Source organism: Polyodon spathula, chromosome 10, assembly GCF_017654505.1.
Source record: "Polyodon spathula isolate WHYD16114869_AA chromosome 10, ASM1765450v1, whole genome shotgun sequence".
Lineage (NCBI taxonomy): Eukaryota > Metazoa > Chordata > Actinopteri > Acipenseriformes > Polyodontidae > Polyodon > Polyodon spathula.
Genome location: NC_054543.1, coordinates 27,709,500 through 27,736,142, shown reverse-complemented (window position 1 = coordinate 27,736,142; position 26,643 = coordinate 27,709,500). Strand labels below are relative to the sequence as shown.

General features: G+C 36.7%; 1 protein-coding gene across 3 annotated transcripts in view; it reads left to right on the top strand.

Annotated features, from left to right (window-relative positions):
* LOC121322045 (histone deacetylase 4-like) overlaps positions 1-26,643 on the top strand; it is a 282,533-nt gene that overhangs the window by 112,965 nt on the left and 142,925 nt on the right. For 2 of the 3 annotated variants that reach the window (XM_041261507.1, XM_041261510.1), the window contains exon 1: positions 24,251-24,368. In XM_041261507.1, the coding sequence (XP_041117441.1) occupies positions 24,251-24,368 (118 nt within the window). Of the gene's footprint in view, positions 1-24,250; positions 24,369-26,643 lie in introns of those variants that run through there. The other variant, XM_041261508.1, reaches the window with a different exon arrangement.

Here is a 26,643-nt window from a genome sequence, read left to right as displayed (position 1 = left end):
TGTTTATGGAATAGCCTGTGAAAAATTTGATGAAATAAAATATGTTGGAGAGACTGGAACAACTTTATATAAAATAATTCAGAACCACCTTTCATTAATTAGAAATAAAAAAATGAATAAACCAATAGTACAGCACTTCACCAGTCAAGGACATGACATAAATGATGTAAAGTTTGTAGTATTAGAACAAGTAAAATTAGATAATGCGACATATAGAAGAATAAAAGAAAGTAAATGGATAAATAGACTGAACACAATTATGCCAGCGGGACTCAACAGAAAAGAATGAACTAATTAATTCCAATAAATATATATATATAAAAGTTAAAAATAATTAAATAAACAAAATTAATTCAAAAGTTGTGCATGCTGATGCGCTGGGGAGACCATATCAAGGCTGATCCTCAGAGCCAGCATTGCATGATAATATAAATATAAGTTTATATAAAATAATGTTAATTAGAATTAATATAGATTTAAAGATATAAGTAAAAGTGATGTCACATATAGAACACCATTACATCATGTAAGAATAAATCGTGAATTTGAATATAAACAATAACAAGTAGTTGTCATGCCGTCAAACACCTATAAATACCTCCAATGTTTTGATTCAAACACAGGCTCCCTTGAGAAAGATATGTACATCATATCGAAATGTTGGGCAGCTGGCTCTTTGAGCTAAAATATATATATGTGTTATTTGTGAGGCAGGACAGGCTCTTAAGTATTGATTTTTTTTTTTTTTTTTTTTTTTGCAGAAAGAATGTTCCCTGTTTCCTATAAAGCTATTTATTATAAATGACAAAACATAACACATTTCTTATGAGTTTTATTTTATATTTGCTCACCTTTTCAGTGCGCCCTAGTAATGTTTTTATTTGGTTGAATAACCCTTAGATTTGATTTGGTTGAATATGTTAATTTCTTTAAAGAAATGTATTAATCCTGATGAAAATGACTTATTTAATACAAATTTTATCATTATTTTTTTTTTCCTTTCTCAGAAATGTGGTAAGGAGATTTGGTTAATTCGCTAAAATGGATATCCCAGGAACTCTAGCTGACATACTGCTTTGTCTTTAAATTCAAACTAGTGGATTACTACTTTGTGGGAAATAAATGTAATTTATTTTGAACTGAATCAGTGTCTATATAATTGAAATTGTGGTTATTTTCAAGTCCGTCAAGTAGAGATGAGCTTTTCATTAGTATCATGATACGTACTGTATCTTGGTTTGTGGATCGTGATACGTGTTGTATCGTGACCTTGGCGTATCGCCTCACCCGCGACTGGGGCATATATATATATATATATATATATATATATATATATATATATATATATATATATATATATATATATACACACACACACACACACACACACACACACACACACACACACACACACACACACACACACACAATCCTGATGTTATCTCTACTGGACCTGGCAACCGTCAATTCCTTTGTTTTGTACAATTAATGCACCGGGGAAAATATCAGTAGAAGAGTGTGGCAAAGTGGTTAACAGTGTGCAGGTGATCAATAATCGGACAAACAACGATAATCGAGGTGTAATGAAGGTTTAATTGTATAATCCAATGTCTGATGGCTAACAGCAGTAAACAATAACAATGGTAATGAAGCAGTACAGCCCTGTTTCAGTTCACCAACACGTAACACATACACAAACACAAACACCAGTCCACAGTGCGTGCTCTAGTGCTCGTGGTGAATACAGTTCTTTAGTGACAACAAAAGTGTTGATCTGGGTTTAGTGCTGGCCTTTCGCGGCAGCTCCGAATCGTGTTAGCCATCCAAATAATTACAAACAGTATTATTAACGACAAACAAAAACAAACAAAACACTCACGTTTCGTAGCACAGGTTCTCTTTCTGGCCATTTAATGTAGCCATTCACAAAGGAACAGATCACATCACTACATCCCCTTTTTATAACGTCACCAATGACCCCTTAGTCAACGAGCGCATCCGCTCCTTCAATCCTTGGATACTACGCTGTTTCCCGTCCATGTCACTGAATTCTTATACCGTAGCTTTGCCCCCTTTCTAGATGGCTGACTTCCACTTAACCCTGGGAATAAACTGTCATGCTATTTAGTCCAGGGTATTCTGTTCCTTTTATGCAGCTGCCTCGCAGGTTGGGAGGGAGATCTAACACCAAGAATCATTCGACCTCTGTCACAGAGAGATTTCATCTTGAAGCTAGCCACAGCGCTTCAGCAAAAACATTTCAATTAGAAACCTGCAAAGTTGCAGGCTGCAGCAGCTCAACCTGGATTCAGTGCTGCACCGAATGAGCTAACTAACTCAGGAGCTAACACATTTTTTGAGTTCTATTGAATAGTTGTCTTTCATTTTAATATTGATGTTGTTTAAAATGTGACATCATAATCCAATGGTGGTTTTAGGTATGAGTATAACCGCAGTGGTTCTAGTGTTAACGTGGTAATATTTGTGGCGCATGTGTAGAATAATATTGTCTGGCATTAGGTTTGAGTACTCGAGTATTCTAAAATTATTAAGCACTAAATTACTCAAAATTCCCACCCCTAGTTTAAATATTAAATAAACCTAAATAGACAATATTTCAGAGCACTGTAAGAGCCTAAAAACAGTAGTAGGGCCTACTTGTTTGGTTGTTTATTGAATGTCAAAAATTCTTTGATTTCTCCATCAAGGATGTTTTTTTAAATCATTATCTTTAATTAGGGAAGTGTTAACTCTCCAGGGAGATTGTCTTTTATATGGGGATGCAGAAGGAGAAAATAATATAGACATTGAAGTGTGGTCTGCTATATAGATTGCATCCATTGTAACGACCTGGCGATTTCCATCGTTGCATGACTTATTGACTGTCCCGTTTGTCTGTATTGTATGTTTCTGTATTACATTTCGTTTTGCTTTGGTGTGGTCCTTAATGGTTTATTTGACCTGTGCTAATAAACTGCTGAATTCAAGCACAGAGCTACCTCCTGTGTGGAGCCTGCCTTCATTTTACATGCAGTGTTACAATGTGTTATTTTAGGGGCACAGCAAAAAAAGTATGGGAACCCCTGCTCTAGATGGTACTCTTAGCAGGCAAGTAGAACTAAAGAGCAGTTCCTGAGCTCCTAGTCAAAGCACCTTAACACAGGCATATGAAAAATTTAAATAATAAATATAATATTTTTGTCAATTTCTGAATTACTGCAAACTGTTTGGTCCATGTAGTTTTACAAATAAAAGTTTTAGCCTTTGTTATACATAAATCTAATTTATTAGAAACGAACTGTAGGCATTATTTAAATGTGCTCACACTCAGACAAAGCAGTGATTTAAATTGTATTACAGCAAGCACATATAAATAAACGGTATAGTAAAAATAGCACAGTGAGTGTTTTTAACAAAGCATGCAAATAAATGTCATTGGTGCTATTGCCTTGGCCAGCCCTTATCCTTGTGAGAATAATTGAAAACATCAGATGCAGAGAATACTTCAGCATGTTTTTGTACCAAAAGGTTTTTAATGAAATGTGAGCTTCATAACAAAACAATAACTACCGTATGTGAATGCAGAGCTATAAAAATGCCATCCTTTTGTGGGAGATAATCAGGACAAATGAAGTGATATGTTGCATAACCAAATTATGAAATTAAACCTGCATGTGTTTTAGAGAACATCCTGTTTATGCAAAGTTACAGAGCAGGCTTAGTAATACAAGTGGGTAGACATGTAGCTAACAAAATAATTCCACACATCTTACCTGTCACGCACTTCTGACACGCTTCAATGGCTGACATGCTTTATTGCCACTGATATGCTTTAACATGCTATTCACCTTGGAAGTGAAACAGTAATATACTACCTGCAAGTAAACTTAGAACTTTCTTTAGTACCAGATTTGTTTAAAATGAAAATAATTGAATATAGCAGATAGTCACTGTGTGATTCTACAAAATTAAGTATGTTTTAAGATGGGTTTATTTTAAATGATTGTGTGTAGTATGGTGAACCCTCTCTAAATAAAGATGAATGACTAATTACCGTCCTTTTTGTTTTTTTGTCAGTCAGTGACAAGAAAAAAAGTCTGCCTGTCAACAACTGCACTGGTGACGGTGACCTCTAGTGCCTATACTTATATTTAGTTCGTGTTTGAGTTAACAGGAGCTTGCTGGTACTGTGCCTGGAAGCAGTGCCTGATTGTGTTGAACCTGGGTTTAGAATGCACAGCTCGCAGATTAGCACAATCATACATCCCCCATCATTACACTGCTTTAGGGGATAAGTTATCTCAGCTCATTCACCATCGTGTTTTTATCACAGTTTATTCTTCTTCAACGCAAACGCACAGTGCCGTATATGGACGGTATATATATATATATATATATATATATATTATATATATAATATATATATATAATATATATATGTATCGGAGTAAGGCATTCGATTCGAATAATATAACTAAAAGACAAAAGCACAGTAGGTCGTTTTACATGGTCCACGATTTTACTTCGTTTGATTATTTATTATACCGTATGTTTTTACAGTTGTACTTCTTTATATTGGTCCATAATACTATTTAGCTACAGTGATTACCTTTTAAAACAGTCGGGAGCCATTGTGTTCTGCCTTATAATGAATTAAGAACCATGCCGCATAAGCCTTTCCATGGGATAAAGGGCTGCCTTCTGACAAGGGAGCACTGTATTTTAAAATACAGGCTTCAGTTTAGTAATATCAGCTTGTTTTTAATAGAGCCTTGATGCTGTACAGTACTACCCCAAAACATACAGTATACTGTTTGAGTATTGAAACAACATGTTCAGAACAGCCTTTTAGACATAATCAACAGAACCAAAGTTGGCATTTGCAAGTAGGCAATTCCCTGATCATCTTTGTACCAATGGAGACCATTGTTTATCCACTGAGCAGTGCTACAGTAGCAGAAGCAGTGGCGAGGACCCTTGCCTCAAGCCTGCTTTGAAGGAACCAGCCTATCTCTCAGGGGAGAAGTTCCGTCTCTGCCTTTGAAAGTGCCCGGTACCAATTGTAAGGAGCTATTGTGAAACACATTTGTAATCTAAGCAAGGTTTGAAATGTTTGTACAGTAACACCACCAAGCATCTCGCCTAATACTCTATAGATGCAGACATTATTTTGCCACAATTGTCTTGTAAAGAACTGCCAAGAGGGAAGTCACCAACAAAAGTTGTGTCATTCCCAAAGCTTGCTAGACTACTGTACTTGTTTTTGTCACCAGTGAAGAGGTGCATTGATGCTTGACACCAGCCTGTTTTGCTTAGATAACAAGCTCACCAGCACTAAAAACACATATTTTGGCTACAAATAATATTTGTTCGGCAGTAACAGCCACAATAAATTATCTGTTTCAGCTCCATTTAATTGTGAGCCTCATTGTCTCCTCTCTCCCCCAGAGTATTGCTCTTGTATAAGTTTAATACCAACAGAAAAGTGCACATTCAGGAATAATTGTTGCATTCTTTATGATAATATCACAGAGAGCGCTGGAGGAGCCATCCAGACTGCAACTAATGGCTGTCAACCGTGATCTCTGTTAGCATATCTTTCCTTTCTTGCTTCTTCCCTTTTCCTTCCTGTTTTATCTGTCTTTTCAGCATTGAAGAAGGCCAATCATTTAGAATCCTGCATCGGATCAGGTACTCATGGGTGCCCACGGGTGTCCCGCAAATCGGGTTGGGTATTGGGTCGGAATGTAGACTTTTTTACAGTCTGCAGTTTGGGTGCAGGTCAGAAAATGTCATTTTTGAGTCAGGCTAACTGATTAACCAGTGTTCTGTGTTTGTTTTGCTGGTTGCTTGATACGTCGCAAGATCCTTTTATCACGTCTGTTTGGTGATAAAAAAATGTCTGTGGACGAGGGTGGTGAGAGGTAAATCAGAAGTGTGGATTCTTTTGGAATCATAGCAAATGAAAATAATGAACATGTGACTGATAACACTAACCAGGACCCAATCCCTAACCATAACATACAAACTTCACCCAACCTCACCCGAACGCGTCAGGTCCTGTTGGACTCGGGTTGGGTAGCAAGGCTTTAATGGGCAAAACATTGTTGTATATGTTCTGTATTCAAAAGCATTGCTGGTACAGCCCTTAGGACTTTGTACATTATATGACTATGCAGATAGACATCAACTGCAGTAAAACAAGTCAAATATTCTGATGCCTGATCATAGACCACTTTTCTTCTACTGGCCATTGTCAGCCAGTCCAGGTGGTACAACAATGTTATATATCTACATTTGTTTTTAATGTATCTACACAACGAAATTAATCATCATTTTTGTAGTCTAGGTTGCTGAAAAAAAAAACACCTTGATTTTTACTGGTTGTAAAAATGTTTCTTTGTTTACACAGCTTTATTTGCAAAGGACTTCTGATCACCTGGTGTCTGCAATAATGATTTATTCAAATGTCCATCCATTAAAAACAGCCTGATATGCAATTGTTGTTAAAATCATAGATATGTTCATTTACAGTGTTTGTACATTTATTTGGCTACGCATCCACCAAAATGTATATAGGCAGTTACCATCAGTTTTATTATTTATATTAAGTTTAGTATTTTACAGATTTAATTGCACAACAAAGAACAAAAACGACTAATACACACATTGAAATAAAATAAATTATTTTTTGGAGAAATCAAAATGTATCTGTATCAATTGGGAAACAAAAAAAAAGTTTCAGTGGTGTATAGTAATGGACTATATAGAATAGTGTACTGAATTAAGAGGATCAGGAAAGCTTAACAGATTAAACATGGTTTTACAAATTAAATAAAAAAAAAAAATAATAATAATAAAAAAAACTATATTAAAACCTTAATTGGTGCAAACTGTATTGCTTTGGTTTTTTTTTACCCTTTTTTAATAAATGAGCGTTATCCCTTTGTCAAAATAATTTATTAAACAATTATAGAGCTGAGGCTGAGAATAACGACAGATTAGGTAACATACTCTATGACAAAGAACCTCAGCTTAATTGTTCTGTTTTCTTGCTTCATTTATATTGAAGATACGTGTTGGAATTAATGGGTGCAGAAAAATATTCTGTTGGGGGACTTATAAGAGTGATTTGAAGAGAGAGTTTGCAAATGGTGCTTGAGTGTTTTGAAGCATACGTTCTTAACTCTCTTTAGAAACAGTTAAATAAGGTTTCATGAATATCAAATTGTATGTAATTAAAATGTTTGCCTGTGACAAAATATGACAATACTGCTTTCAGGTTAGTCCCTGAAAAAAGGTTTGTGATTATACTTTATTGAGCATCATTGTTATGTATTCTACTTTATATTGTCTTAACTGTTAAGAGTGTACCACTGGATGGTTTTGTTCGATGGGAAGATAAAATAGTAATTTTCTCTACAATATCTTTCACACAGAATAGGCTTTAAGATGTGGAGGTTTGTCCTGTTTATGTGAAAGATGTTTTGGTTGGTGTTCCATATCTTAGTTTGTAGAATGGTGCTGTACAGCACTGGGTGCTACAAGCCAGATTAAAAAGAGTTTTTATGAAATTGTAATTCTGTCGCTACTGTTTTTATAGTGGGGACAGGTGTCTTTATTGTGGAGATAGATAGAACAGAGGTAAGGATGCACTTTTTACACACACTGGTGATGGTATGGAATGGGTTACCTAGCCATGCTGTTGATGCTGAACCATTGGGATCCTTTAAGTCCCACTTGGCACAGTTTGGGGATCAGTCAGCTACTTGGAGTATAATTATGTTACTAGGAACTTCATATTTTCAATGCTAAATCCAATTATGGTTTATTTATTGTGATCAAGTGATTTTTTCTCCGTACACAGCTACAGTAGATTCTAGGATTCTCAAGCTGTATCGTGCTACATCAATTACCATTTTCACACATCCTTGTAACAAACTATCAGTGAAGCTTTATTTTTGTTCACTAAAAAGCCTTTCTAATTGGTTATTGCTGTTAATATTTTGTGTTGTTTTGTGACTAAATACATTGTATGCAAGTTACTACTCAAATGCTTATCCTAAAATTTAAATCCTAAAATGTATTGACACGCCTATAGTATTAAGCATTGTGAAACAAAAAAGAGCAAACACTGAAGAACTGTCTCCTGCACACACATACATGCTTGAATTTATTTTGTATTGATCCCAATTAGATTTATTTTGGGAAAGTGGATGGGATTTAATTAATCCATGATGCACTTTTTTACTCATGCATGCAAGCTTATACAATAAATGCAAAGAACCATGTTTTCTCCCCCTCCAAAACCAATACTATTTTTAATAAAGAGGTTCTAATAAAACTGCTACGTGGAGTGCAAGGGAAGTAGTCCCTCGAAATGGAAAAGAAAGTCGGCTTGCTAGATAATTAAGATGAGATTTACTTCTCACATTCGTATATGAGAGTATTCAATAGTCTACCGATCTAAATCACGCTAAATCACGCTCTCTGACAGTGAATGGGAGGCTCTTTAGTAAACTTGACAAAGGTATTGAGATCGATCTTCATTATCACCTGAATATACCTTGCTGCTCCACAAAATGAATCTCTCTTGACTGCATAACTGTACTGTACATAGACATATGGCGATCTGAATGCTTTTTAAAAGCATTCACCATAAATTTTGGTGGCTATACTGTATGACATTTGCACAGACCCCAACTTCCGTGAGCATTCTGTTTTATAAATGATCCAGAATCAAATGCAGGCAATATGAGATAATAATCTGGAACCTAGTACAATGGATTTGAATAAATTGGTGTAAAATCAGACATGTTTATATTCAAGGAAACTGGGGGATTTGACAATATTTTGGGTGCTTTTTCCTTGATGATGAAAGTTCTCCAGTAAAGGAGATGGAGATGGAGTTTCTTTTGACTTCCACGCCCAGAGTCTTTAGATTCCACATAAATTCACAGGATTTTATAAGGTACTCTACTGCTATACTATTATGGGATCCCTCAATTACCACAAAAGGTTAAAAAGTGGTCTCATGAGTTGGTCTTGACTGATCGCGTTGCATGGAAGGAGGATGGTTACTTGATGAAGATAATACGAACATAGTAAGTGTCTAAAGGATTCCATTGTTTCTGCATGAACAACATGGCTAACCCATTCCATACACTTCCCTCTCTGTGTAAAGAAGTGTCTCCATGCTCTCATCTAAGTCTGCCTCCACTTACTTTCCAACTGTGTCCTCTGATCCTGGTTTCTGTGCTGCACTTAAAGTACTAGGTAGAGCTAACTATGTCAACTTCCGTCAATCCCACCCTAATTCTTCTTTTTTCTAGGCTAAACAAATTCAGTTTCTTCAACCTCTGTTCGAAGCTCATTCCTTTAAGCCCTGGGCTGAATCTGGTTGCTCTTCATTGGACTATCTCCAAGGTCACAGTGGCCTTTTACAATACAATACAATACAATACAATACAATGCAAATGTATTTTTAAATAGCACCCGTCATCCCATGGCATCCCAGAGTACTGTACAAAGTTAAACACAAAACAAACAAGAGAAAATCATATATATATATATATATTATGTTTTCAAGTAACAAAGTTGCAACGTTATCAATGGTCACCAGAGTAAATCTCAAATAGAGTTCCATAACCGAGGTGCACAACAGCAAAACGATCTGGCCCCAGATGATTTAAGATGTCTTTTTGAAACAACATTTTCTGATCTCAAAGAGTGAATAGGAATATAGAGTTTGGTAAGGCAGCAACCAGAGTTAAACACAGTATTCTGTAGTCTCACCAGTGCCATCATAACCTCCTTTGATTTGTACTCCACACTTTAACACGTATGGTCTCCTTGAATCAATTCTTCATAGACTTTCTGTTTTGAGGACAATAAGCACTGTTTCTAAATCCATGCCTTTTACTGGTGGCTTAAACACAGTAGCCTGGGCTACCTTGTTGTACTGTCTCTTCCCATTTGCTTCTTGCCATGATTTGACAGAATGTTGAGCAGTGGGTTTCCAAGTTAACCGCTGTGACTGCATTGGGACCAGCTGCTGGCTACCCAAGGTGAAAAACATCCATTGAGGAGGATAATGCACCGGGACAGAACGAGACAAGAACTCCCAGTGTGGCAGGAAACGTTTGTGTGCGATGCTTGTGTCAGCTAAGAGACAGCATTGCTTCTTCTAGTACTTCCCAGAGCATGCTTTTGACAGGATTAATCCATCTAGCACTGCGATGTGAATAGGAGCGGCTCGTATCAGTGTGATACCATTGGTACAGTCAAAACACAACTATTTTCCTGATGGCCAGCACAATCGTTAAACATAGGACTACTGTATGTAATATGATAAACCTATATAGAAAATTTCATTTTAAGTCTGCATTGAGATTGTAATAATAACGAGACACGACACCTGCTAATCATGAACTACAGTAATAAGAATTGGCAAACAGTATATTTTAAGTTTTTAAGGTTTTACTATACAGTACATAAACATTTATCCCATTGCCAGTTCACCGAATGTCTGTTGACTACATAGTTTGGCTACACTCCACATCATAGAGCAAAGCAAGCTGTCACAACGAGTCTATTGGCTGTTTTCTGAAGATTCAGAGGACTACTTGGGGTTGGTGGCAGTGCAGTGGATTTTAAAATGGGTTTCTGGGTTCTCTTTTTACTCAGGCACTGTGAGAGACAGCCCTGCTTGCGTCATTGGAAAGAGGAGATTCAAACCTTTACAACGAGGTCCTACTTGTGTATTTCTGGTAGATGACCATATTAGGAGATAGCCTTGAATGCAAGTGTTTTGGAATGTTGCAGCTGCGCTGAAGACAGACTTACCTCAGTGCAGGAAACAAACATTTTCACAAAAATCTTTACATAATAAGAGAAATGACGACATCGAAGGTACAAGGACCTATTTTCTGATAAATATATGTATTTTCGTGTTTGTGGATCAGATGCACAAGACCAGAGCGCTGTTTAGGGTTATGTTGCCCTTGGTCGCCACCTTGCTGGCCATTCAAGCCACAGTGAACAGCCCCATCTTGTGTCACATGATCAGGGTAACTGGACGAATAATTTGAAAGAGGTTTTGTTTTTTTTTATTTGCTTTCTTTTGCACATTTCAATGAATCCTTTTTTTTGGTCCCTTTTGTATATATGACTATTTTTGTTCAGTGTATTTTTTCCATGTTCCCTACATGTTGAAGTTTCATTGTGCACTGTCAGATTTGAGCTGGCCATGATAAAATATTTTTTACAAACAATCAATGTTTTTTTTTTTTTTTTTTCTTCTAAAAAGCATCTCTCTTTTTCTGTGTTTTTTGTTTCTGTGTTAAACAGGGTGAGTTTCAGACTATTTCACTATTTTATGAAAGTCTAGTGTGTGCACATTTATTTCACATTTATAACCTTTATAGTTAGAGTTATAGCCACAAATCTAACAGCAGTAAAAATGAGGATGGAAACTGAGTTATTTACCTCCACCTCATGCGTGAAATAACCAAAGCTGCTCAAAATACAATGTATGGAAAATAAAGTTTAAATGTACAGTAAATGAAACAGCTGAATTTTGAGAATGACTTTCCTTAGATCAAGCTGTGCATTTGCTTAGCAACGCCTCTTGATTTGGATCAGTAGTGTGTGCCCGGTCATTCTGTCATTGGATTTGAATGAATGCAAAATAGATTCCATAATGAGTCCCAGTAAAAAAAAAAAAAAGGCACTCAGCATCATTTGATTACATTACCCAGTTTAGAATCTTTATTTACAATTCAGAAACACATGCCAGTAGGTTCTGGGAGCAGGGAAATATTTTTTTCTTGGTAGTACACATGTTGTGATGAGCATTGATGCGGTCCGTGGGGTTAGATCCCAAGGCTCGGCGATCTATTTTTACAGCATCCTGAGAACAGGATCTTGATGTGCACAGAAGCAAAGTGCAGGCTGTGAGAGACTAGAATGGTCTCCCGCTGCTTTCAAATTGAAGCTTTCCAGTTCTGGCAAGAGTGTGATGTTTTCTGTTCAACTGACAAACCCATGGGATGCCCTTCTGAGAGTGAGTTTCTATAGTTAGCTTTTCTCATATTTGTCATGTTTCTCCAACTAAAGCTTTTTGTAGTAAAGGAGCATAGAGACATTTGTTGTTGTGGACTTAAATATCACAGATAGTGGAGATGGTCCATTATTAATATTTAGTACTGTACTCACTAAAATCTATTGTCAAATCAACCAAAATCCAGGAAAAACCATGCCTCATGATTTAGATTTGTATTATATTTTGTGTAGTGGAAGATACAGGTGAGGTATGAAACCCGGCCAAATATGTAAGATTTGATGAGATACACCCCCTTTTGTAGTGTCTCATTTTGGAGTGATCTAAAAATGATATTTTGAATGTCAGTAGCCCTGTGAATGCTTCTGTAGGTCAGATGCGTTCACAATTCATGCAAAATAACTTCCACCGCTTTAGTTGTTCTGTGTGGCTGGGGGCCTTAAAATTGAAAGAGTGATTTTATGTACTTGCTCCTTCTAAAGTAGAAAATATATCACTTATTGCTTAGGTGTGCTCATAATTTAACTGACTTTCAGTATGCAGCTCTGCCACCATCTACTGACTTTACTGTCTGATTTAATGACTACACAAAAAGGCTTCAGGATGAAAGTATCGAAATGGCCCCATCTTTGAAGGGCTGAAACCCCTTGTGGGACACAAGTTAACAAACTGACCTTTGGTGGGCATATAGATGAGGATGTGAAGGACTTGTGGTAAAATAATTGACGTGGTAATCTGTCTCCTTCACAGTTTAGTAAATGTAAAAACATGAACAACACGCATGTATGTTGTTTTGGATTATATTGTACAATAATAGCAAAGTTTAAACCAAGAGAAACCATAAAACGTATAGAAAAAATACATCCATAAAACTAAAAACATAAAATGTATATAATATTTATATGCAAGCTGTTTGTCTTGGGGCTACAGAGATACTGTTTACCTCTTATTTCTTCTTTGTTGCCATCTTTAAAAATGGATTCTTGCAAAGTTCTGAAACAAGCATTCATTGGTTGTAGATGAGCATGGTGAAATAATTGACTTGGTAATCGGTTTGCATCTGGTATAGAAAAAAGTATTTTATGCAGTTTTCGGATATCTCAATTACAGGTACAACTGCGTGTGACACAACGTTCTTGAAATCCATCTGCTGGAGCGTACAGCTGTTCCATAAACTGAACACATTGAGTAGAAAAGTGAAAACAGAGACAGCTGGGTTGAAGCAAGCCCACTCTTGCAAAATGAGTTAGTTGCTTTTTACACTGCATTAATTTATTTTTTCACTAAAATAATGAATATGACGCAAAACTGAGTGTAAATTAGATGACATCTCTTTTACAATAACAGAGACCTTACACATGGCATATTAACTTAAATTACTGGCAAGACTAGTAGCAGGAGCAATTGAGTTAAATTGTGAGGGGAAGTTTGTGTCCCTACAGTGTTTGGTAATCCTGGGTTTTGAGAATGTAAACAAACCGAAGCTTCAAAAAACGACTGCACAGATGGCCAAAGTATGAAAGAATGTATGAAACAGACCTCAGTGAATTCTACTTCAGTGTCCAATTCAAGGTGATTGTAGGACACTGCAGCTTTCTTTGGTGTACAGGAAAAAAAAAAAAACTGGCAGTGGCACTTTTTACAGTATTGGATAGAGGTGAACTTTTTATCAGCCATTTTTTTGTTTATTTGCCTTTTTTTTTTTTTTTTTTACTTATGTTCTCAATGGTACTGTATATAATTTTTTTTTCAACTGGAATCGGAATAAAGAACATATCTACATGTTCCCTCATTCCAAACCTTTGAGTATTCAGAGCCTTGATAGGAAGGTTAAAAAAAAAAAAAAAAAACTACCATGTAAAACGAAGATGCAAAACTGCCCTGTTAAATAAACTCTTAGCATGCAGAAAGTAAACAGGCCCGGCAGCCACTTGTCAGTCCGAGCAAACAGCAAGCAGCCTTACTTGTGGTCTCAGGTCACGGTTTGCTGAAGCCAGAGCCAGACCTTGTATTTCCCAGTAAATTCTGTCAGTTAAATGCTCAGTGGGTGCTGGAATTATTCTTGGGGCTACTCTAGTATTATTTTTATTGGTTCAATTGGTTTATTGGTTTATTGGTTCTGTTGGTACTGAATGCAATAACCAGAGAGTTCTAACATTGGTTAGGTGTAGGGAGGAGATTTATCTATGTATTTTTCATCTCAGCAAAGTGTGGAATGCAGTTTTCTATTTCACATGCACAAATTGCTTAGTGTTAGACCAGAAAACAGTTAGCCCTATCAAATAGAGGACAGAACTGCATCAGCAGATCTCCATAAACTATTGTCATTGGTGAACTCTGCGGAGAATGTTCTCATGCATTACGCATGGTGCAAATGCAAGTTGCCAGGGATTTACATTATAAATATGAAAAGCTTTTTTTAAAATAGCGTGTATTAGAGAGTTAGTCAAATGTATAAGTCAGACCTGAAATTATACACAATGTAGTTAGTACTTTACCTTTAATTACCTTTTGAGTTTCTGTCACTTGACTGTAAAGCACAAGTGATTCATTCTATGCCAAATCAACCAGAAAAAAGGGGCATTTTGTTGCCCGGCCATTTCAGATTTTTCAAGAAAAATTCACCTGGGGATTTTCGGGCCAGCTGAGTTAAAAAATGCTAATTGTTAATTTTTTTAAATTTTTTTTTGTGTTCCCCCCTGCTTCAAGCTGTGACCTGGCAAAGGACAACCTCAAGTGAAAAAGTGACCCTGACCAGCATCCCCTACATGGTAAAGGGTTGGGCTGAAGTTCAAATAAAACTCTTCACTTACCCCTCGTCTGGCAACTTGCCAAAAGTGAGTCAGATGCTCCTGGTATTTTTTTCTCTAAAGCCATGTTCGTTATGAGTCGAACGAGGTGCTACACGTGATGGTAACGTCTAAGTTGAGCCCAGGGTGGTTTTTCTGGTCAGGGTAATTTTTTCACTTTAGGTTGACCTTTGCCAGGTCACAGCTCAAAGGGGGAAAAAAAAATAAAGTGATTAGCATTTCTGAACTCAGCTGGCCCGAAAAGGGGATTTGAATGGGGAGAAATGCAGTTTTACTGTGTATAATACTCATACAATAGAACTGTACGGTACAGTGGTGTACAAAGCCTTCTCTGACTGGCAAAACAATGTTGTGATTTAAATGTTGAGGAAGTGAAGCTTCCTTGTGGTAAAACAACTACAGCTGAATAGTGATAAAGTTGCTAACAAAATAAGCAGTGTTATTGGTTTAGGAGAGGGCTAATTATGTTAACAGTTGCTCATTGGGATGCAAAGCAGACATTTCAATCAAGGTGCTGCAAACACGATGTGTATCAGTTTTCAGATATGACGCTTTCCCACATCTCATCACATTTACATTGCAAACGTGGGTACTGCAGCTGCCTGGTAGAAATGTATACTGAGTTATAACTTCTAGCTCTCAATGATTTGAATTTTCCTCTATTGGAAAGGAAATTGGTAACTAGAGGGATCATAATACTGCAGTCTGAGCTGTACAAATAATCTCATGAACTGCTCGTAAACCTCCGGTAGCATGAAAAACAAATCTGATTTTATATTTTTGCTTTTTTTTTTATTACATTACTTTATTTATGCACAATTTCCTTTATATCGCCAGTGGGTAGAATGCCAAAATTCACACGTTTTAAAATCTTTTTTTGTACACCATCTTCTGATTGCAAACCCATGACAATCTAACTAGTGTAGTTATGCACGCAGGATTAACAATGTTGTTGTTGTTATTGGTTTTTATTCTTTTTTTTAATCAAAACTAAACTCATTTTTGGCATGTGTGGACCTACAGGATGACAAACCTGTGCTGATTTTGAAATAGGCAAAATCTTCTAAACTTGATTTGTCATTGTAGGTATAGTTTGGTCTGAATTATATGAACCACAGATCACAGTACAAATTCAGGATGTACTATTACTCATACTTGTATTCATCATCTGAATTGCTTTTAAGTATTTATCAGCAGGTATTCACTAAATCCATTCATTTACGTGTTGATTTCAAAACCAGAAAGGCTGTCCTTCCCTCACCTTTACAATTGAGTACCAATCAGTGGCCAAAAGTTTTGCATCACTTAGAAAAGAAAGAACATGAATATAATTTAGATCATTTATTTAACATCATGTAGTCAAAGAAACTACAAACTGGTATCACAAAAGTCTGTCAGAAGCTTTAATAGCAGTACAGTATTTCATGTGTTATATCCTAAAACAACGGTAAGTTCAGGTACAACCTGGTACAACTAGCTCCACTTCAATCCTATAATCACATTATACACAGTATACAAGTACACAGACCCAGCATGATCAATATGGATAATCTGTACCTGGATAACTGTGTAAAAAAATAATTGCTTAGTAATTGCAACCCCAATTTAAAAGCAGACACCTGCAAAGGAATGACACACTGCAAAGGAATGACACATTGAAAGACGTGTCTACTGGTTCAAAATCATTCTGTTTACCGACTGGACACTAACAAACAAAACCTACAGGGCAAGCATATAATACTAAGCAGCAATCAATTGGTTGATTGCTAATTCTAAAGGGGGGGTAATTGTTTCACATGAAACAGCAACTAAGACGTGAAACATGCTCACATTCTGTTTGTCTCCTGTTTTTTTTCCCTCCTTTTTGATGCTCAGTGCATCTTGTGATTCACACTGCTAATTTAAAATGCCATTACAGTAGATGCAGCAGAACCGTCTTGTCCGGGGAGAGTTCCAAAAATAGATAGTGAGACTGCTTAAAAGTGCTCTTGCTAGATCTCGGTTTTAAAGAGCCAGGGGCCTTTGTGAGCCTTTGTAGCATGGCCTGCTGCTTAAATACATCATGTTTCATTTCATTACAGTAGGGGTTCTTATACATTTTTTATTTTTTCCTGATCAACTGTGCATAAATTATACAGTGCATGTACTGGATGTTTCTAAGATAATGGAAGAAAACTAGCGAATGAAATTCACACATAACGATTGTGTAGAATACAGCTATGGCCAAAAGTTTTGCATTATAGAATTAACACATTTTGCTTCATAAAGTCAAATGAAACCTGATGAATAACGTTAGGTTAACATATTTAATTACATTCTGCTTTGTAGTTTTCCATATACTTAACAGTATCATTTTGTAGTTTCTTTGATTACATGATGTTAAATAAAAGATCTAAATTATGTTCATAAGTTTTTTTTTTTTGGTTTTTTTTAAATGATGTCTCAATCCTACAATTCTAGGTGATACAACACTTTTGGCCGCAACTGTACCAGGTTTCAAGATCACCCAACTACCGCGAAATGGGGGTCATAAAAAACATTGTCAGAAACCATAAACAAAACAGCAGCATTTTCCTGCCTATATCGGATATTGTACTGTAGTTTAATAGCACTGAACCCAGATGTCCATTTGGTAGAAAAAAAAAACTATTTTGAAAATGCCATTCTAAAAAAAAAAAAAAAGATTATTTGACAGAATACCCACTGTACACATTGTGGTTTACAGTTCAAATATAAACACTGTTATTATCAGATACCTGGGACAAGAAAATGTGAAGCTGAGTTGATGTTTCATCTAATGTCTAAATTACTATAATAATACACTAGCAGAATATCGGCCTTCTGTATTTTACTAGTGCTTTCTTACAGTTTTCTGAGGAAGTTTTAAACTGTACCACTTTCACTGTTTGCTGGCGGATGTTATTTCGTTTGCATGTTTACTGTATCCCACTTCCCCTGTTTTAATACATTCAGCAGCTTGTATTAATTATGGTCAGATGCGGATTTAAAAAATAAAGTATTATTCTACACGTTTACAGCCTGTCATCTGTACTGCGTCTCCTGGCACTGTGTAAAACTCATCATTTCAGTACCTCAGGTTTACCACAAGTTTGACACACAAATAAGCAGGGTATCAAATCAAGGGAATATTTGTTTAGTAAGAAGATATTTCAAAGTCTGGCCAGTTCTTGTATTAACAAGTCCTGGTTTATTTGTCCACACACTGGTGGTTGAGGCAGGGGAGATATGTCTTACATTAACTATAGGTACCCTGTGATCAGGGTTCTCCACAGGAATTCTATACAGTCGGGCGGTAGAACATTATAGCGGGGAGCACTTTTAATGGAAAAATAAACTTGCCTTACCTTAAATATATAATACGACAAAAGAATTTTAATAATATGTTGTCTTTCGTTGACTGTATCTGGTTGCTTTGTAACTATGTTCTGCATTTTGTATTACTGTTTATATTATGGTAAATTACCCTGCTTATTTAGGGACTCTACGATTTGACTGGTGAAAGATGAAGTAGGTTTATTGGATTAAAAAACAGTAACCTTTTCACTTCCTTTTTAGCGTAATTATTGTGCTGATTGCTTTGTTTAAATTGTTTTCTTTATGTTAAGTTTTCAGGGCATTTTGTTACTGCACGTCTTTTTTTTTTTTTGCTGTTCTACATTTTTTGAATGCAACTGTTCATTTTAACCTTTTTTTTTTTTTTTTTTTACACAGCAGTACTCGCACACGTTTAGTGACCATCATAACTGTTGCATGAAACCGGAGTGTAATAATCCAGCACCTCTGCACTTAAGCATTTGTATATCAGCTAACAAGTGTTCAGCTGATATCCCATACAGCCTTTATACATGAACCCCCAATATCTCTCACAAGCACTTGGGTACATATTTGTACGATATCACAACAAAAGGAATACGTGTTTTTTTTTTTTTTTGTTTTTTTTTTTTGGGGGGGGGGGGTGCATATGTATGACTATACAGTACAGTACAATAATACGACAACAAACATGGACTGAATTATAATTAATAATAATTAATACCTGAAAATAATCTTAATATTTTTAATAAAGTAGTTTCAGATATAGTATTAGCTGGTGGACTGCGCCGATCGCCGACTTATTTTGAAAACCCTGCATTCGTTGTCTCTATTTTTGCTTTGAAAATAATCGGCTATTTTTTTTTGGCAGTCATTTTAACGTTTAGCCTGTCAAAGTGATTAACACACAAAACCCGCCCCTTCAACTCTCTGATTGGTTAAATGTTGTGTCAAGACGTAACACAACTGTTATGTGGTTCCAAGATTTATTTTCACTCAGCAACACGCAAGTGATCTCTTCTGCTAGAAGCGCAACCAATCCTTATTGTTAAAGGCACAGTAGCATCTGCAAGATGGGCGGATCGTGTTTTTTCAGCCGGGCAGCGACAGCCACATCGCCAGGCAGCCCGTCCAGCTGAAAAGGCCTGGGGAGAACCCTACTGGGGTCCATTATTACCTAAACCGTTGAAAGCCCTCACAGATTTGGAAAGCTTTTCCATTTGGACTTTATTTAATGTCCAGTAGCTGTCAATGACCAACACAGCCGTCATTACCTGTTAGATAACTGACAGTGGCGACAGTTAGGTGCTCTGAGCCAAAGGCCAGGTAATATAATAAAAAACAGGTTCTCAGTAAGCCTGAGACAGATCAGACTTCCATTCCTGCAGCAGCCTGTGCTGTGGTTCTGCAGAAAACAGACCAAGGGTTTTACTCACTCATGCCTTATGACAAAAGAGATAACTCACAAAGAATCAGGGGTGTAACAAATTATTGTAAGTAAATACTGCAGAATGTACTAATATAAAATGTTAAAGTAACGCTAAAGCTATGAGTTTAGATTAAACTTCTGAAAGCCTCATTTACAGGACCCCCTTGTAAATGAAGTCTGAGTCTCAATGGGGTAAATTCCCTGGTTAAATAAACAAATAATAATAATGACCGGCTAATGTTTAGTACTAGTAAACTGATATGAAGCATGTAGCCTGCATGTTTAAGATTGACCCATTATTAGGTCTGATTTATGGTTCTACGATGGAGTAATATGGTAGACAAGTTGTCTGAATATTGTTATTTTGTGTTGCTGCAGCTTGTACTGAGGACGTCGGTGCTTATTATCCCATACTGGAGATGTTTTGGATGGGCTTGTAAAAAATGTATCTCCCAAAAAATTAACGTGTTAATTGTAGAAATTAACTGTGAATAATACAGTGCCTTGCAAAAGTATTCAGACCCCTGACCAATTCTCTCATATTACGGAATTACAAATGGTACATTGAAATTTCGTTCTGTTTGATATTTTATTTTTAGACACTGAAACTCAGAATCAATTATTGTAAGGTGACATTGGTTTTATGTTGGGAAATATTTTTAAGAAAAATAAAAAAACCCTGTGCTGTGGAAGCTCCAAGTTTGCACCGATGAAAGAAATTGCCCTAACGAGGACACAATTACCTTACCATTGGCCTCCACCTGTGAACCATTAAAGTTGCTCTCAAAAGTTTCCACCCCCCTTGGACCTTTCCACATTTTATTGTGTCTCAACATGGAATCAAAATGGATTTAATTAGGAGTTTTTGCCACTGATCAACACAAAAAAAGTCCATAATGTCAAAGTGAAAAATAAAATCCACAAATTGTTCTAAATTAATTACAAATACAAAACAAATAATAATTGATTGCATAACTATTCACCCCCTTGAGTCAATATTTGGTAGAGGCACCTTTGGCAGCAGTTACAGCCATGAGTCCATGAGTCGAAGTCTCTACCAGCTTTGCACATCTGGACATTGCAATTCTTGACAGTTCTTCTTTGCAAAATTGTTCAAGCTCAGTCAAGTTGGATGGGGACCTTTGGTTTCAACGCTTTCCACATATTTTCAATTGGATTGAGGTCCGGGCTTTGACTGGGCCACACCAGTACATTGACTTTTTTGTTTTCAAGCCACTCCAGTGTGGCTTTGTCTATATGTTTGGGGTCATTGTCCTGCTGGAAGATGAATCTTCTCCCAAGTCCCAGGTCTCTTGTAGACTTCAGCAGGTTTTCCTCCAGGATTTCTCTGTACTTTGTTGCATCCATTTTGCCCTTTATCTTCACAAGCTTTCCAGGCCCTGACGCAGAGAAGCATCCCGATAGCGTGATGCTGCCACCACCATGCTTCACGGTAGGGATGGTGTTCTCAGAATGATGTGCAATGTTAGGCTTGCGCCAAACAAAGCGCTTAGCATTGAGGCCAAAAAGCTCTATTTTGGTCTCATCAGACCATAGAATCTTCTTCCACTTGGTCTCAGAGTCTCCCACATGCCTTCTGGCAAACTCTATCCAAGATTTGATGTGAGTTTTTTTCAACAATGGCTTTCTTTTTGCCACTCTCCCTTAAAAGCCAGTTTTGTGAAGCACCCTGGCTATTGTTGCTGTATGCACAGTGTCTCCCAGCTCAGCCGTGGAAGACTGTAACTCCTTTAGAGTTGCCATAAGCCTCTTGGTGGCCTCCCTGACTAGTGCCCTTCTCATGCGGATACTCGTTTTTTTAGGATGGCTTGTTCTAGACAGATTCACAGTTGTGCCATATTCTCTCAATTTCTTAGTAATGGACTTTACTGTGCTCCGGGGGATATTCAGTGCCTTGATAATGTTCTTATATCCTACCCCTGATTGGTGCTTTTGAAGAACATTTTTCTGGATTTGCTTTGAATGTTCCTTCGTCTTCATGATGTAGTTTTTGTTAGGAAATGTACTAACCAACTGTAGGACCTCCCAGAGACAGGTGTATTTAACCTGAAATCATGTGAAACACCTTAATTGCACACAGGTGGACTCAATTCAACTAATTATGTGACTTCTAAAGACTATTGGTTGCACCAGAGCTTATTTAGGTGTGTCATAGCAAAGGGGGTGAATACGTATGTAATAAATTATTTTCAGTTTTATATTTGTAATTAATTTAGAACAATTTGTAAATTTTGTTATTCACTTTGACATTATGGACTTTTTTGTGTGTTGATCAGTGGCAAAAACTCCTAATTAAATCCATTTTGATTCCATGTTGTAACACAATAAAATGTGGAAAAGTCCAAGGGGGGTGAATACTTTTGAGAGCCACTATATATATGGCGGGGAGATGTATGTTACTGACATACTTGTTATCTTTAAACTATTTTTTTTTCTTCTTTTATCTGATGTTCAAGGTACTCCTGCTGGCCCTGCATTTCTGTTGCGATACTCCAAACGTTGGGATTTTAGAGTGGGGATTGTGGTGTTATCCCCCAGGGAGGGAATATGCCTTCCAGCTTCGAATGATGTTTCTGTTGTTGAACGCAGAGCCCTGTCTCAACTGCATAAGTGAGCTGAACCTCTGCCACGCTGGTGGTTGGGTTTGAATTATTAGTATTGTAGAGCATGTGGGAGTCTATGGTGCCTTCCTTTCCTTTCAAATAATAATCCAGTCGTACTTTGATGTGACCCTGGCTTCTTAGCTCATGTAACATTGAAAGAAAAGCACACCATTGGAGAAACCTGCATAGCTGCACATCAATGTTCAGTACACTGTTACTACATACGGTACGGTACTACATTCCTTCACTGTACTTCAGAAACCAGCTCTTGTGGGCTGTCCAGTTTGTTTATAATCACTCACTATTTTAAGCTGCAGGAATGCAAGATTACTCCCTCTTCGTTTGTATTTTTTTTCTCAGTGGGTGTTTTCAATCCAAATTGAAATTCTCAATTTGAATGTTTGTCTCACCACTGCAAACCCTCGGAGATCTATAGGAAACCACATGGAATTTTACTAACAGGCCACATGGGGCATCTAAACAGGAATTGCTGAATGGCGATGAAGTGAACTAGCCCCAGATGTAGTTCTGCACATCCTAGCTCAGAAAAGGATAACAAATGGGGGGAAATGGTGATATGTAAAGCACGATAACATTTTACTAGAGTGTAGTGATTTATATTTTCAACATGAGCTTCAAAGTTAACCACTTTCTTAACCTTTTGACTGCTATGCAGATCTCTAAACCCGCCTAGAGTAAACATGATAGGCTATGACATCGTACAAGATTTTAGCTTCCCAACGAGATCTAAAAGGGCCCCCACGACAACCTTTACAGTGTAACCTTTTGACCTCTCATCATTTGCACATTAGGACAGAGAAAGTATGTGAAATGGTTAAATATGTAGAAATACTGTATTTTTGGTATGGGACCTTCAAAATAAAGATAGATAGAAGTAAAGTGCATTGCTAAACCACGAGATGCACAATTTAAAAGAAACATGGGGCACACAGCACATAAGACAACAGTAAATGATCTCTTCAGCCTGGTGTTTTTTAATTGGTGATCAGACGCTATGCAGGAAGTCTTTCTCAGGGCCATATTAAAATGTAAATGATATCACACTTGATGGCCCCTGTCTAAAAGAATGTTAAGAAGGAGTTCTGCCACAGTGAGGTTTTCAGACTGTGATACGCTGGCTGCTGCATTGGGGTGCTACCTGAATACATTACTTTTGTTTGGGTAGCGATTAATTGGGTTGGGTGGCTATACAATAAAGAATTTTCTGTGTGTTGGCAATTGGATACAAAGCATGGCAGTTTTACTGTATTTTTTGCCAGCTTGATTCCATTTCAGGTCACTGGTTTTTTTCTCATCTGATTTATAATACACAACATTTTTTTAAACAGTACTAAATCTACATCTTTTTTGCACATTATAATGTCATAAAAAGGCAGTAACTAGCAGACGAGACTGTACTGTGAGTTTATAGCTTGCCTTCTGTTTTCTGTGCACACTGCCTGCCTGCGGCCCCTTGCTCTTTCTCTATGAAGTGTATTTATGCGCTGAGATTTTATACAGCACTCATGCTTGCTGTTTTCCCTGGTTGTCCAGATTGCTTGGTCTATTTTTAGGTGATGCTTCCCAGGGCTCTAGTTTTCTCAAATTGCCTCTTTGTATTGCTGGTAAACTATTTGAAAATGAATAGCTTTTTTGTGTGTGTGTGTCATTATTATTATTATTATTATTATTATTATTATTATTATTATTATTATTTATTATTATTTGTCTTTTGTTAGCTATTTGCCTTTTACTGACAAACCTCCTCTTCCTTCTCTTTTCCTTTCTCCCTCCCCTCTCACTCACTCTGCAGAGTGTCTGCCAATTACATGCAAATATCACACAGGTCCTGCATGCAAACAAACCTTTTGCGTTGTCTCACCTTTACCTCTGCACACAGTGTTGCACTACCTTTTCACATTCCTCTCTAAGAATGTTTGCAGTATTTGTAACACTAAGGGCGACTTATTTAGTGTAATCTTCTCTTTCTACAATGCTCCAGACAATTTTTGAAGCAGAATTATTTTTCTGTCCTGCAGATGGACTTGCCAGCAGTGAGTACCCTTTGGAGCTTCTGAAGCCATCTCAAGGCAACCACATCCAGTCTTCTGGTAAGAGAACAAACATGTTTCACACTTAAGACTGAGAGAGAGAGATGGTAACCACTTTTGAAAGGATTGGTATCTAAATGGCATAGTGCACATGGATGTGAATAGTTTGGAGTTTAAATGTTATCCAAGCAAGCTATAAAGAAATGTGTAATATACATGATCAGAAATATACATGTTAGATACAGATTTTGGCCTTGGTGCTTACACAGTAGTTCCTATACTGTGCAGTGTTATCTATTTAATATTGAGTGTGTCTTCACAGTCTATACCATATACACATCAGTGTTGTACACATGTAGTTTTACATGTACTGCAGTCATAACTAAGGAGTGCTTCTTGTTATTAGTTATCTGAGGGGTTGCCAGAAGGAATCGAACACCACTAAATATAACCAGTTTTATCTACTTCAGGGACCTTGCTTGCTAAATCAGCCTTGGCCAAACACCCAGTCATATATTTTGAGGTAAAACTATAAGAGACTGACGTAGGAAAAGGCTTTGGCAGTTTATTTGCCTTTTCCAGTAGACAGCATTGAAGGAACCAACATGTGTCTACTTGGCTTGAACAGAAATTTTGCCTTATGAAGTTATGGATTAATTATTTCCCTTTCACAAGAAATGGCACAAAGTGGAGTAAAAGAAAAGCAAGGAGTCTGAGGGATGTTAAGTAAAACATTTTTTTTCATACATTAGTGTACCTATAGGATGTAAGACCATACTATTTTAAATATTTTTATTTGGTTACAATATGAAAACAATTAGACATTTTGAAATACACCAATTGTACAGCAGTTTAAACCAATTTAGACTTTATAATGAGCTTAATTTGAGCCTGTGGCCTCTAGGATTTGTCTAATTAAGCACATGTATCACTGTTTAAGATGTAGCTCCTCACCATGCTGTAAATTAGAGGCCTGTGTAGCAGGGGGCTCAGTTGAAACAGTTCAACAACATTGAAGTTTGAGATGCTTGTGAAAGAGTGGATTACCCATCACTAAATTACCCATATTGTTATAATAGTAAAGACAAAGCAAACAACCCTCTTTTTGTTTACCTTTATGTGTTTTTGAATTAGTACTGATTGTATGGATCTGCTGTCTTTAATGTCCTAGCTATCCATTACATGCTATATTTTATTGTGCCATTACTGTTTAAATATGGGAATTATAGCATCCATGTATGAGCATTGTAAAACACAATATAAACACATTGTCTTAATGGTAACTTCTTAACTTCTGCTGAAGAAAGTAGAACTTGGACAGAAGAAACTTCCTCAGCATTCTACTTCTAAGTGCTATTGGTCCAGTATTCTTCAATGCTACAAAAAAAAAAAAAAGTTGAAACAAAATGGGCTTAAATAAATAAACTGAATCGTACCAAGGTAATTATCTTTCCTCCTAAGGCAAGCAAAATGTCTTGAGTTGCTGCTATGTTGCTGCTATGCCCGACAATAGCCCTCAATTAGATATTCCAATGATGATTCCTTGGTGACTAAGTTTTCAACTTATTTCATATTTAAGCTGCACTTTTGCACACTGTTGTCATAAAGCAGATCTGTGGTAGTTTGTTTTTGAAGTTTGTGTACCATGAAGGACATTTCAGCTGTATGACACTGTGTATTTGCATTTCTCATTGCACATTGCAAAAATGTAAGCCTTGGCGGATCTTATTACCATGCCAGAAAACTTGTCTGTGGTATTTTGTGGGGGATCGATCAAGAAGCATGTTTTTAAAGGTCTTTCGTAGAGAAAATATTTCTATGAACCATGACAGACATGCTCAGACATTTAAAATATATGTTTCAAGCATGTAATGAAAAACATGAATGATGTGTGGGCGAGAGAATTATTTAATTGTGTATATCCTGTTTACTCTGCCTTGTAATATAATATAGAATTAAATGTTGGTTGTCCGATCCAGATATAAAGACAATATTTTTTTTTTTAGTGTAGAGTTAATTTTCATAGTACCAGAGTTTAAACTTGAGTCATTGTTGTTAAATGTTGTTTTACCTGTGATTTTTTTATTTGCGATTGTGTGGTTTGATGCAGTCCGTGTCTGTGGCTTTATCTTCCTGCACATTTATTCAAACACTAGTAAACCTTTGGGAGTCATTAAATTAAGTTTGCATGCTTGAGTGTGGAAATACATTCTAGCTGCTACAAAACAAACAACATATTTTATCGATCTATTGAGAAAAATAGTCAATTATCAGGGCACGAAGTTAAGGTCATGAAGGGCAAAGCAATGTTGCCTTTGTTGGGCGTTCAGGGCAC